This window comes from Coccidioides immitis (assembly GCF_000149335.2).
Source record: "Coccidioides immitis RS genomic scaffold supercont3.5, whole genome shotgun sequence".
NCBI classification, from domain to species: domain Eukaryota; kingdom Fungi; phylum Ascomycota; class Eurotiomycetes; order Onygenales; family Onygenaceae; genus Coccidioides; species Coccidioides immitis.
In genome coordinates, this window is record NW_004504307.1 from 2,653,750 (window position 1) to 2,666,356 (window position 12,607).

Genomic DNA, 12,607 nt, shown 5'->3' on the forward strand with positions numbered 1-12,607 from the left:
CGTTTCACGTCCTCCGCTGTCACTACATCATCCTTCTCCCTCGCCAGAGTAACTACAGGGTTGGTAAGCTTGGTTTCTTCAGCCTAATCACACGACTATCCTCCCCCCCGCTGCACCCTCTCCGCCCTCAACATCTCGAAACTGACCCGAGTTTCTTGTTTTATGCCTCACAGAGCCAATCGGTTTCCCTCCTTTCCCCCCAAGAACCTTGCACACGGTCATCCGATCCCGTTCTTGATGTCCCAATAACCCTTTTGCCTTACTTTCTCTCGCTCTCTCTGCCGTCCCCTCGATCTCCCGCCTCCAGCTTCCCTGCATCCTTCAGCCTTCGCCAATAAGACCACTCTCCTATTAACCATTCATAGCGCCTGACTATTATCGACTCCTAAGTCATCCGTGAACACTGCCAGCCTCTTCCAACTCAAAGTGATCCCTGGGCAGCAGCAAAACCACACCAGTCTTCACTTCGTACTCGAGGTAGTCGAGCCTTTTTTTTTTCTTCCTTCGGGGGGTGTTAGTCACCCCCGCCTGCTCTAAACAAAAAGACAAGAAATAAGGAGACATGGGGAATGCTTGCCTCTCCTGCTTAACAGGTATATTTGCCTCGATCGACAGATGGTGCCATGTTTCTGATCTGTTGGCGCCCATCAAAGGTCGATCGAGGGATGGATTGTACGAGCCCATCTTGGCGGATAACGAGCGCGAGGCCGTCGCGGACTTGCTTCAGTATCTAGAGAATGTACGTCCATGCATACACCTATTGATGCATTTCTATTCTCGTGGGCCATATTTGTCTCTCCCTATTGATCTCCCTGACTGACTGTCTTTGCTACAGCGAACTGAAACGGATTTCTTCGATGGCGAGCCGCTTCAGGCGCTCAGCACACTCGTTTACTCGGATAATGTCGATCTACAGCGGAGCGCGAGCTTGACTTTTGCGGAAATAACAGAACGAGGTCAGTTTTGGAACTCAACGCCATTTTGTCCTTGACTTGTTTAGTTTCTATAGAGAGCCAAGCTGAACCAAATCCTCTTTCAGATGTGCGCGAAGTCGATCGCAACACCCTGGAGCCTATCCTTTTCCTTCTCCAAAGCCCGGATATTGAGGTGCAAAGGGCAGCTAGTGCGGCTCTGGGAAATCTCGCAGTGAATAGTATGTTTGGACCCTTGATAGCGGGGAGTGGTAATCAAGCTGACAGTCTCAAAGCCGAAAACAAAGTTTCCATAGTAGAACTGGGTGGCCTAGCACCACTTATTCGCCAGATGATGTCACAGAACGTCGAAGTCCAGTGCAATGCGGTTGGATGCATCACCAATTTAGCGACCCATGAGGAAAACAAGTCAAAGATAGCAAGATCAGGAGCTCTAGGACCGTTGACAAGGCTTGCCAAATCTAAAGATATGCGAGTTCAACGAAACGCTACTGGTGCTCTGTTAAACATGACTCACTCAGGTATACCTTTGTTTCTTTCGTCTCATGTCGGTCACACTCTAACCAGATGGCTACAGACGAAAACAGACAGCAGCTTGTGATTGCTGGTGCCATTCCTGTTCTGGTTCAACTATTGTCTTCTCCAGATGTCGATGTCCAATACTACTGCACCACCGCTTTGAGCAACATCGCAGTGGATTCGGCAAACCGCAAAAGACTCGCCCAGTCTGAACCTCGACTTGTCCAATCTCTTGTCCAGCTGATGGATTCGTCAACACCAAAGGTACAATGCCAGGCCGCTCTTGCCCTCCGAAACCTAGCCTCCGACGAGAAATATCAGTTGGAAATTGTCCGTGCCAGAGGCCTTCCACCGCTTCTCCGCTTATTGCAATCTTCCTACCTGCCGTTGGTCCTTTCTGCCGTCGCCTGCATTCGAAACATCTCCATCCACCCCCACAACGAATCTCCAATTATTGAAGCTGGATTCTTGAAGCCGCTCGTAGAGCTTCTGGGCTCGATCGATAATGAGGAGATCCAGTGCCACGCTATATCTACCCTTCGAAACCTTGCTGCCAGCTCTGATCGGAACAAGGAGCTTGTCCTACAAGCTGGAGCGGTCCAGAAGTGCAAAGAACTCGTGATGCAAGTCCCCTTGAGTGTACAGTCAGAAATGACAGCTGCGATCGCCGTTTTGGCTCTCAGCGACGAGTTGAAGCCGCATCTATTGAAGCTTGGCGTTTTTGATGTTTTGATACCGCTCACAGCCTCGGACAGCATTGAAGTGCAGGGTAATAGTGCGGCTGCGTTGGGAAATCTTTCATCGAAAAGTGAGTTATTTTCCTCCTTTCCCCCCGCCGAAAAGTGTCAATGAAATTTGATGCTAACAATCTTTCCAGTTGGAGACTACTCCATATTTGTACGCGACTGGGCGGAACCCAGCGGTGGTATTCATGGATATTTGGACCATTTCCTGGACAGTGGCGACCCGACCTTCCAGCATATTGCTGTCTGGACGCTGCTGCAGTTATTGGAATCCGGCGATGATCGTTTAATTAATCTCATTCAAAAGTCGGATAAAATTACTAGTCTAGTTAAGGATATCTCCGAGAGAATCGTTGAACCAGAGGAGTCTGATGCCGAGGATGGTGAAGGTGAGCTTGTGGCACTGGCACAGCGGTCCCTTGAGCTGCTTGGCCAGCCAAAGCAGAATCTCATCGACGGATGAATTTTCCGGCTGGGGTTTGCAAAGTAAATGTTAACTTTTTTTTTACCCCCTTTCTTTACTCCAGTACTTTGATATGGTTTTCTTCCTTTTTGTTTTCCGTTTCTTTCTCTTTTAATATTTTTACTTTTTTCCCTTTACTTTTCTTTTCTTTTCTTTTTTTGTTTCACAGCATGCATACTCATACTCGGCTGCGTTGCTCTGATACCAGTTGTTTACCTTGGTTCTGCTTGTTTATTATTCTATATCCACGCAAGGAGTTTAGGGTCTAGTGCTTCTTTTTTTCTTTTTTCTTTTCTTTCCTTTTCTTTTTTTTTTTGTATCCATGACTAGTATGTATTCTCTTTATTGGCCATGATATCTCAGGGTTGTCCACAGCCTGTTCTGTGCGCTGGGTTATTCTGGTCGTATGCACATTCAATCCAGTTCGTTATAGGCTCCCTCTTTTTTGTGTTGTGATGGGCGCAAAGTCATTTTTTGTGCAGTTTATAAATATTGATGGCATAATACGCATTAGAGGTTGTTCGGAATGCAAGTGACTCTCCTGTATGTTTAGCTCAATGTGAAGAGAAAACTAGTATGATGTTGTGAAGTGTGACTCTTCTCCCAAATATGGAAAAGGGCATTGATTCATAGTTTGTGAGTGGAAATTGAGTTTGCTGGTCGATGCGCGATGCAGTCCGCGATCCTCACCAGCGAGCTTCGAACTTCTGAACACCGCTCAGCGCAATCAGAGCATCCACCGCATCAGGGTTATTGAATGCATTTTCAAGTGTTTTTTGCATTTCTCCTCTAGCGTCTCCAGCTTTTCAACTACTATTTCGACCATGGGAGCTGTTCCGCTCCCCTCAATCGCCATCCCAGGCCAACGGCTGGCAGATTCTTCCTCCTACATCTCTGGACCTGGCACTTACATCCGCGACAACTCCATCTACGCCTCCATTCCCGGTCCCATCGTCATACAAGAGCCCGTCGCCACAGACCCAAAGAGTAAGAAAACCAGAGTCGTCACCGTGTCGCGCTCATCCACACCCTCCACATCCACCATCAAAAGCCCTAGTCAACCACAAGGCCTCGCCCTCCTCGGCTCCTCGAACAGACGCATCCCACTAAAATTCAACACCCTCCCCACGGTCGGCAGCATCGTCCTGGGCCGCGTAACGCGCGTCCAAAGACGCCAGGCGACGATATCAATCCTACTCGTCCTCCCTGAAAACCAACAGCTCAACCCCAGCGCGGATGATTCAGAAGACCCCTCCGATGCCGATCTACCCAGCATTCTTGCCAGTGCGAGCATATCTACTACTTCCGACTCGCTGAATGCAGATGAGCTACGTCCCCAGGCGCTGATTCGCAAGGAGGATGTGCGTGCAGTGGAGAAGGATCGTGTGGTGATGGAGGAATCTTTTCGTGTGGGGGATATTGTGCGCGCGGTGATTGTGAGTGTGGGTGATCAGGTGGCTTATTACGCTAGCACGGCGGGGAATGAGTTGGGGGTGGTGATGGCGAGGAGTAGCACTGTGGAGAGTGGTGTTGGAATGGAGGGCTTTGGTGGGAATATGATGTTCCCGGTTAGTTGGAAGGAGATGAGGGATCCGGTCACTGGGAGGGGAGAAATGAGGAAGGTTGCAAAGCCGTTTTGAGGAGGGTGGGCGGCGGCTTTATGGCCTTCTTTATAGCATCTTAGGAATTTGGAGGGGTTGGTGCTAGGATTGATGATGTTTGGGATACCTCGAGATGGCGTTTCCTCGCGGAAAGGGAGTATCGATCGGGGATTCTGGCTACAAGGACTGCATCCGCGAAAAGTGAAGTATCTCACACCCCTGTGGATGCTCGAAATATGCCCTTCAAAGGGATAATCACCATCTTACCGTGGCACAGGGGGCTGGCTAATGAAAGCAAGAAAGCGGACTGATCAATGGGACAAATGGCGATGTTGCAAACCGTAATGCTCTGTCAGGCATGGAATTCCATTATTCCTTGATATCTGGACAGTCAAACGTTGGACATCACCCCAGCGTACACAACGCTCTTGAGTCTACAAACGAGGTCGGAGACGAGCCATGGGCAATGCAGCACACATACAGATGAGAAGGTATAGAAGGGGAATGGATGAAAAAGTCAACAAGTTTGATTACATCCTCACTTGCTCCAATCTAAGTGTACAAAAATCAAACTCGAGAATTTTCGCGGAAAAAAGAAATCTTTCAAACCAGCGTTAACTCGGGGCAAGTAACCCAAAAATTCATGAATATCAAATATTTCGACGATCATCTTTTCAATGTCTTTTGCTTTTCCGCATCCTTGATCAATTTCTTGCCTTTCACTACCAATCCTTTCCTGCTCCTAACTTTATCCATATACCGCTTAGCAACGTTCTCCCGGTCAGCCAACTCTCCTAAATCCTCAAGTTCTTCCTCAGTTGCGGGTACCCAGAACGGATCTTCGTCCAGCATTTCAAATCCCGCAAAAATAAGCTGCGGTGAAGCAGCGCCTGACGTTCGTTTGCGGATCTCTTCGGAGAATCCAAACGACTCGGCAACAGGAAGAAGAGACAGGATGGTAAAGAACGGTGTGCCTTCTTTCATTGTTTCAGAAAGTATGCGGCCGCGACGTCGAGTTATGACACCGTAGACACGGCCAAGGACTTCGGCTGTTTTGAAATTAGCATCGGCAGGTTACTATCTTGCGATATTTCGGCTTTCACTAAGGCACTTACTCGAAGCTTGGATTTCGCAGCTATACATTGCTAGAAGGATCCGTGGACTCCAGTCCAAGAACCCTTGCCACACTGCGTCGCGGACTAGTCGAATAACCTCTCCTGTGAGTCGACCCATCTCCTCGTCGCCTGTCTCTGTAAGAGTAACATCCTCAATAGACACTGCAATTCCCTGCACAGGTTCGTGGCAGAGTGGTCCCTGGTTCGTGGCAAGCTGAAAGGCGTATGAGATTTTGTCGGAGAACAAACCAGTGTTCCGTTGTTGCTCCTCTTGATTCCCGTTTTGTGCAGCGTCGGTGTTATCGATGAGCTCGGGGAATCTATCGTTTCAGGTTAGTTTGTGGGATTATGACTTAAACCGACAGACTTACAGTCGTTCGAATGCTCCTGTAGACGTTGCATCAAGCAAAAGGTTCTGGCCTGTTCTCCGGGGTCCGAATTCCGCAATCTGGCCCATGACACCTTTCCACCCGTCTCTGTCTTTTGTCTCTGAAAACGCGGCACTGAGCTCTTTCTTGAAGTCCTCCTCCGAAAGGATATTTCGACTCGACATGCTGCTGTCGCCAATCTCCGGACCGTCGTCTTGACCGTCGACTGTGGTGCCGTTGCTTTGCTCTTCGGTAGCGCGCGTACCTCTACCTCTTCTGTGTGCGAAAAAGCGCTTGATGCTCCCGGCCTGTTTTCCAAGAAAGTCAGTAACGGCGGCTGGCAGTGGTCGCACTCTCAGTCGAATCATCAGTTGTTTTGATGCTGAAGTTGCCAGGACTGTTCCACGCGGGAGCTCGGGATTCTTCGGCGGAGCCATCTCCGGCGAACTGATAACGGTTTCCCTATATGGTACAATGGACTCGCCAGCCTGGATTTCGCATTTGGCGTACCGTTCGCGTAAGTCTTTTAGGCAGCGCTCAAGGTGCAATTCTCCTGCGGTCAAAATAACATGCTCACCACTCGGCAACACTTCGTATTGAGCACAGGGATCGCTTCGCTCCAGCATTTTTAGGCCATTTATCATTTTATTCAAATCAGCAGGGTTGACAGGTTCCAAGGCAACTCGAACAATTGGTGGACTGCTCAGAGAAACACCAGCCAAATTTACGGCACCTTCAAGCTGACTGCAAATCGTTCCCGTTTTCATTATATGGCCTTCAAGACCCCCGATTCCAAACACAACACCCGCTGGAACGCTCTCCAGGTTTTCGAGATTTCGTCCCATAAGCAGATATAATGCCGTTATTTTGACTCTCTCCGGTTCGGGGGCAGCATGAGGATATTCCGGAGAAAACTTTGGTGGAAGAACATAGACCGAGTCCCCAACTGACAGTGTCCCAGAATACAAACGAGCAAAGCCGATAAGATGCTCCGGATCTTCTTTCTCCTCCACTGCACCGGTCCCATTGTCTTCAAGACTTGTGGATCCGATCGCACTTGCTATATGAGACAAATCGTCGTCTCCTTGCCCATTTGATTCGGCTTGGAGTTTTGCCAGCTGCTCTCTTTTCCGACGTGCAAGATCCCGTGCTTCTTCTGCTGTCAGAGTACCGCCCCCTCCTCGGCGTGTTTTGGATGGCAGCTCGCTTTCTGGAATAGAAACCATTTTACTAACGTATGCAACTGCTGGGTCGTCCTTCCCGGATCGAAATTTCTCCATCGCATCGCGCACTGCTGGGCTAACAAACGACGAACCGGGAGAGTCATCCAGCATATCGGGAAGCCGAAGAGCTTGAGCTGCTGGAGGGCTTGGGAGATACTCAATAACAGAAACTAGTACGGCTGCTGATAATGGAAGCCATGAAGAGAAAACTGTGGTCAAGATATTTCTCGGATCTCTTGATCTCAGAACGTAAGGAGGTATGGTGATTGAGAGAGACTTTGTGATCTTCTCCAGCAGTGCAGGATCACTAGGAGATGTCAATATCACAATGTAAAGAAATATTCAATCGAGTATATAAACCTACCCTGTTTTGCTTGCTCCACCTGTCGTTGCATTGTAAACCGCCCATATCGTTTCCAAAACCAACTGTACGAACATGGGCTTCAAATTCCTTCCCTTGAGATGTTTCTGGCCGAGTACTCGTTTTGTTTTGGGATCAAGATAATAATCTCCCCACAGAACCTTCTCTAGAGTAGCTCGTTTGATCCCAAGTTTTTTTTCATATAGCCTCGAAAACTGGCGTATGGTAAAGGCCCAGCCGTCCACAGCACTGCAAAAAATAACGTTGTTCTTCTCCGGGGCGAAGTAGAGATCTTCATCATCACCTTCTTCAAATTCTTCCATTTCCTCGACCTGAGGGTCGGTTTCTGTGCGTTTCTTTGACTTATCCTTCTCTTTGGCTGCAGCAGCCTTGACTCGTTCTTCTACTCTTTCTCGCCACAGGAGATCTTCTTCCATACGCTCTCCTTGGTAGAAGCTTCCAATCACTGCGTTAACCTGCTCAAGCAGTCTACTTAAGTGTGAGTAGGCTTCACCAGGACTCATCTTCAACTCCGTAACCAGCCGGTCAACTTTATTAAATACAAGGATTGGCTTGAGCTGTTCAACCCACGTATGGCGCAATACAGTAACAGTCTGGCTGCATACTCCTTCAGCGACATCAACCAGTACTAGCGCACCATCGCAAAGCCTGGAAGCAGTAGATACTTCGCTGCTAAAGTCGATATGGCCCGGGGAGTCGATCAAATTGATAAGATACTCCTTCTTTTCCGGCTGCGCTTCAGGCAAAGATCTTCGGAGCATGGAGAAATGAAGAGATATGGCTGATGATTCCATCGTGATGCCTCTAAGCTGTTCATCTGGGCGGGAATCCAGATAGCGGATTTTCCCCGCCAGCTTAGGCGAGATAATGCCATTAGTGGCGATCAAGCTGTCCGTCAAGGACGTCTTGCCGTGATCCTAAATCGAGCAAGAAATGATATCTTAATAAGGGTATCATGAGCAAAGTGACTTCGTTTCACCTACAACATGTGCGAGGATACAGATCTGCCAAACAGTTAGCTTCTCTTTATCTTTTGGTCAGTGGGGGTTGGCGATTAGATTGGAGGGGCGATCGTGCATTTCGAATATCTTCAGCTTGATGCTGAAGGCGAACAAGATCCTTCAAGTCGACGACCGGCATTTGGACTAGAAGAATCTATAATTATAATAGTATGGAAAATAAAAGCTTTTATCGAAGAAATAATCAGAGGCTGGCTTGCAAGTCAAAACTATGGTGTGAAGGAGAGTTTGCTTCGCCAGACAGGAAAAAAAAAAAGGTGCGAAGTAAAATCTGAAGCAGAAAGCAACAACAATCGCCCTGATATATTGCTTATAAATTCGAAATTTTATCGTTTTTGAACGATTTGAGCCCTGGAGATGGTGTGATTTACAAGCTTGAGTCATCTATATAATTGTCAATGAAGTGTGTATTACTTGATTAACTATCAGTTCGCTGGCATTAGTTTATGACTCCTTTGAGATTAACGTCGTCATCCAGCTACTCTACATTGGTTAACCGCAGCTTGAATACACTATATCAATTAATTTTTCTTCCCCTCAGCTATACATCAGTGCCACCTTGAGATCCAGATGATGGCCATGGAAATGACTCATTATGTGTACAACAGGTTGCGAAGGTGGCCGGAAACCACGACATGAATTCAGCTTGTGCATGTCACATCTCTGTGCAAGATAATGGAGCTGAATGCTCTAAATTGTAGAGGCTAATAACAGAAGTTCTATGGTTTTCAAGTGATCTCGAGTATCTCTGGAGAAATTTTTCCTAAGTACTGACCCTAAGGGATTAGGGTGGGTACAGTTTGGTGATGGTTTGCCCAGGATACGGGACTCTATTCCTAGGTAGTCTGTTGACTTGAGGGAGCATAATTTGATGCAACGTATCTTGGAAATCGATGCCTATGCTTCAGAATTTCAACCGCTCGGCACGTAGGTGGCAAGGGGTTTTGAGCAGGCGTATGGACCGCGAGCAACAATCCAAGACGTCTTAGGACAAGCAATGAACATGACTTTGATAACATACGCAGTTTCCTCTTGTCAAGTACGCCCTTGACCTGGCCACTGAGGGTATTTAACCCCTATGGCCGTCAAATCTTTGGAGCGTCGCAGGTAATAATTAGATAGCAGACACTGCAAAGACCGTTCGCGGCACTTGCAAAGACTAAGTTTCCATCTGCGAAATGGCTTTGAGTACCAGACGGGTTCGGTCGATGGGTTTTTTGGGGGGGGTTTGCTTCGAAATTTTGCATAAACCCAGGGATTGGATCCACAGGCAACGCGAGGCAACGCTCCGCGACAGATAGTTGAAGCCAGACTGTATCTGCCTCAAATATCATGTTTCCGTTTCTTCATCAAATGACAATTTAATTTTCTTTTTCTTTTGCCTCTTTTTCGGCGGACCGGTAACCTTTACTTGGGCATCTTTCTTAGCTGTCTGATCATCATCATCATCTGCAATGACTCTCGCCAATTTTTTCTTCTTTGCACCTCCTATCTCCGCAACCTTCTGGCTAGGAGCCAATTCCGGTGGCTCTGTGGCCTTCTCGTGAGTTTTATCGCTGGTGCTGTTTTGGTTCTGGTCACCATTCTCCGGCCTGCTCGTTGGCTGTTCACTTGTGTTCTCTTCTGCATTCCTTAGCATCGCTTGGTATTCCTCCTTTGAAATCACTTCATTACTCTCTTCATCGACGTAGGTAGGTTCATCGTCCGCATCGGGGTCTTTCGCCTTAATAGGACGCACATTGGACCGCCCGTGGCGTTCACCCGTTCCATCGCCATACTGACTTCGAAGTCTGCGAAGAAAGGCGGGTTCATTCTTGTCTAGAACTTAATTTTAGCCATCGCATATTTATCAGAAACAAAGATGAGCAGCGGACCATATGTAAGATTCTTAGCCTTGAAATTCATTGTCAATCTACAAGGAGGGGGTTGAGGCGCCCGAGATTGAGTATCGAGTGACTGTCGGGCAAAAGCGGCAGCACCGTGGTGAGACAAGGTGCTTTTCTTTTCAAAGGTGACTATATTCGGTTCTACCCAATACTTATACTCGTGTCCCCAGCGCCCATTTGAATATTATCGTAAAGAGCGGTGCGAAGTCGACGTCTGCCCAGCTGGCGAGGTGGTCGCGGAGCGGAAAAGACCCTAGCTCCGAGCAGCTCAGACGGGCAACACTTGAATCTGATCAAACTGCCAAAGAGCAAAGAAACCCAATCCCTCAATTGTCAGCCAGCGAACCCGCCCACAATGCTTTGCGCAAGTGAGATCTCTCTTAGTTTTCGTATTTACATTTAAAGCCGAAGATACTGATATTTTACTCCAGTCTCTGGGGAAGCTCCCCAAGTGCCGGTTGTTTCGCGCAAGAGCGGTACGTCAACGGCCTTGCGACAGGAGCTTTATCGGAGCTGACATTTAATAGGGAATGTTTTCGAAAAGCGACTAATTGAGGCGTACATCGCCGAGCATGGCAAAGAGCCAGTTACCGGCGAAGAACTCACTATCGACGATCTCATTGAGCTGAAGTCTGCACGCGTTGTGCGCCCTCGGCCGCCGACACTCACTTCGATTCCTTCGCTGCTCGGGGTGTTCCAGGAAGAATGGGACGCTTTGGCTTTGGAGACATACACTTTAAGGCAGACTTTGGCTCAGACACGACAGGAACTTAGCACCGCTCTTTACCAGCACGATGCCGCAGTTAGAGTGATCGCGAGACTACGGCAAGAGAGAGATGCTGCGCGCGACGCTCTATCGAAAATCTCCGTTGGTGCTGGACGAGCCCCGGCTGGTGGTGACGCAATGCAGGTGGATAGTACCGGCCTGTCTCCTGCCGTGCTTGCACGGATAGAGGAGACACAGGAGAAGTAATTTTTTTACCACGCGCAGCTTGTGAGGGTTGCTGCTGATTACTCCTTTTACAGGTTATCAAAAACGCGCCGCAAGCGTCCTATTCCCGAAGACTGGGCAACCAGCGAGACAATACAGCAATTTAAGCCCGTTGCTACCTCCGAGTCACTCTATCCTGGGGGTGATTCTTTGTCGCTCAATGAATCTGGGGAGTTGGCCTTGGTTGGAGGTGTAGATGGCGTTGCCGGTATATACTCATTGGTCGATAAGGCCATCGTGGCTTCTTTGAAAGGTGGCGGTGGTGCGATTACCGACACGATGTGGGTTAACGACAAAGCTGTCATCTCAACGTCCACCGGATCAGTCAAAGTTTTCGAGAATGGAGCCGAGGTTGCGAGTTTCAACTCGCACGCGGGTGCGGTCACAGCTTTGGCGAGACACCCAACTGGAGATATTGTAGCTTCTGTTGGTGTTGACAAAAGCTATGTGCTGTATGATCTCTCAACATCCACGGTTGTTGCGCAAATTTTCAGCGACTCTGGTAAGAAGCTTTTTCTACGTCGGTATTGCATTTGCTAACAGTATCAAAGCGCTATCGTGTGTCCAATTTCACCCTGACGGCCATCTAGTTGCCGCCGGCGCTGCTGATGGACAGATAAAGATCTTTGATGTCAAGACCGGATCAAATGCTGCGAGTTTTACCTGCTCTGGGCCCCTCAAAACTTTATTCTTCTCGGAAAACGGAACCTGGTTGGCATCTGTTACCGAAGTATCCTCTAGCGTTTCTATTTGGGATCTCCGTAAATCAGAGGTGGTGAAAGTCTTGGAAATTGGCAACAGGGTGGACTGTCTCAGCTGGGATTACACGGGCCAGTTTTTGCTGACCGGCGGACCAAACGGCTTGACCGTGCAACAGTATTCGAAGTCAGCAAAATCATGGACCGAGCCTCTTCGAAGTGCAGTTCCTGCGGTTGCGGTTGGATGGGGAAGATCAGCTCGTAATATTGTGGCTCTCAACACAGACGGAGTTCTGACACTGGTTGGATCGGAATGATAATGAGGAGTTCAATTTCCTTGCTTGTACGGAGTATTGCTAAGTAGTATTATGGTGCTTTTTGAAAAGCGGACTTTGTTCAGGTGTTTTTTTTTTTTTTTTTAATTGAATACAAGGAATTTTCTTGCTTGGCTGGACCAAAAATCCCTCTTTGATCTCATGACAAGCACGTCACGCAAAATCCTAAAGGCCATAAATAAATCAAGGTTGTTGGCTGGCGGGATTATTAAACCAGCGCTGGGCCCTGGCGGCTGGTGACATAGCAACTGGTTTAGTTCCCTCCATTCGCTCTGTAACCTTAACTTTCGGGCATAGAGATAAGACTCGGTGCTCGCAGCCGACCCATCTTT

The 12,607-nt window shown here is 48.3% G+C and overlaps 5 protein-coding genes across 5 annotated transcripts; 3 read left to right on the forward strand and 2 right to left on the reverse strand.

Annotated features, from left to right (window-relative positions):
* Positions 1–220: 220 nt before the first annotated feature.
* Positions 221–3,211, forward strand: CIMG_09351 (vacuolar protein 8). Its single transcript, XM_001239729.2, has 6 exons — positions 221–739; positions 836–956; positions 1,040–1,153; positions 1,208–1,453; positions 1,510–2,259; positions 2,329–3,211. Exons 1-6 carry the CDS (start codon positions 563–565, stop codon positions 2,655–2,657), a joined length of 1,737 nt encoding a protein of 578 aa, XP_001239730.1. The 5' UTR covers positions 221–562; the 3' UTR covers positions 2,658–3,211.
* A 204-nt stretch (positions 3,212–3,415) lies between these two features.
* Positions 3,416–4,569, forward strand: CIMG_09352 (exosome complex subunit Csl4; the record flags this gene model as incomplete). The annotated part of the gene is made up of 2 exons (XM_001239730.2): positions 3,416–4,279; positions 4,342–4,569. The coding sequence occupies exons 1-2, from the start codon at positions 3,482–3,484 to the stop codon at positions 4,567–4,569; spliced, it is 1,026 nt and encodes a 341-aa protein (XP_001239731.2). The 5' UTR covers positions 3,416–3,481.
* A 355-nt stretch (positions 4,570–4,924) lies between these two features.
* On the reverse strand, positions 4,925–8,753 carry CIMG_09353 (small GTP-binding protein; the record flags this gene model as incomplete). Its single annotated transcript, XM_001239731.2, has 6 exons — positions 8,424–8,753; positions 8,330–8,350; positions 7,329–8,263; positions 5,745–7,271; positions 5,374–5,693; positions 4,925–5,307 (listed from the first exon to the last, which is right to left on the reverse strand). Exons 1-6 carry the CDS (start codon positions 8,484–8,486, stop codon positions 4,925–4,927), a joined length of 3,249 nt encoding a protein of 1,082 aa, XP_001239732.2. The 5' UTR covers positions 8,487–8,753.
* Positions 8,754–8,868: 115 nt separating this feature from the next.
* Positions 8,869–10,270, reverse strand: CIMG_09354 (uncharacterized protein; the record flags this gene model as incomplete). The annotated part of the gene is made up of 2 exons (XM_001239732.2): positions 8,869–10,183; positions 10,240–10,270. The coding sequence occupies 2 exons, from the start codon at positions 10,268–10,270 to the stop codon at positions 9,696–9,698; spliced, it is 519 nt and encodes a 172-aa protein (XP_001239733.1). The 3' UTR covers positions 8,869–9,695.
* Positions 10,271–10,439: 169 nt separating this feature from the next.
* CIMG_09355 (cell cycle control protein) lies at positions 10,440–12,366 on the forward strand. The gene is made up of 5 exons (XM_001239733.2): positions 10,440–10,619; positions 10,683–10,727; positions 10,779–11,220; positions 11,278–11,744; positions 11,794–12,366. Exons 1-5 carry the CDS (start codon positions 10,607–10,609, stop codon positions 12,255–12,257), a joined length of 1,431 nt encoding a protein of 476 aa, XP_001239734.1. The 5' UTR covers positions 10,440–10,606; the 3' UTR covers positions 12,258–12,366.
* The last annotated feature ends 241 nt before the right edge of the window (positions 12,367–12,607 follow it).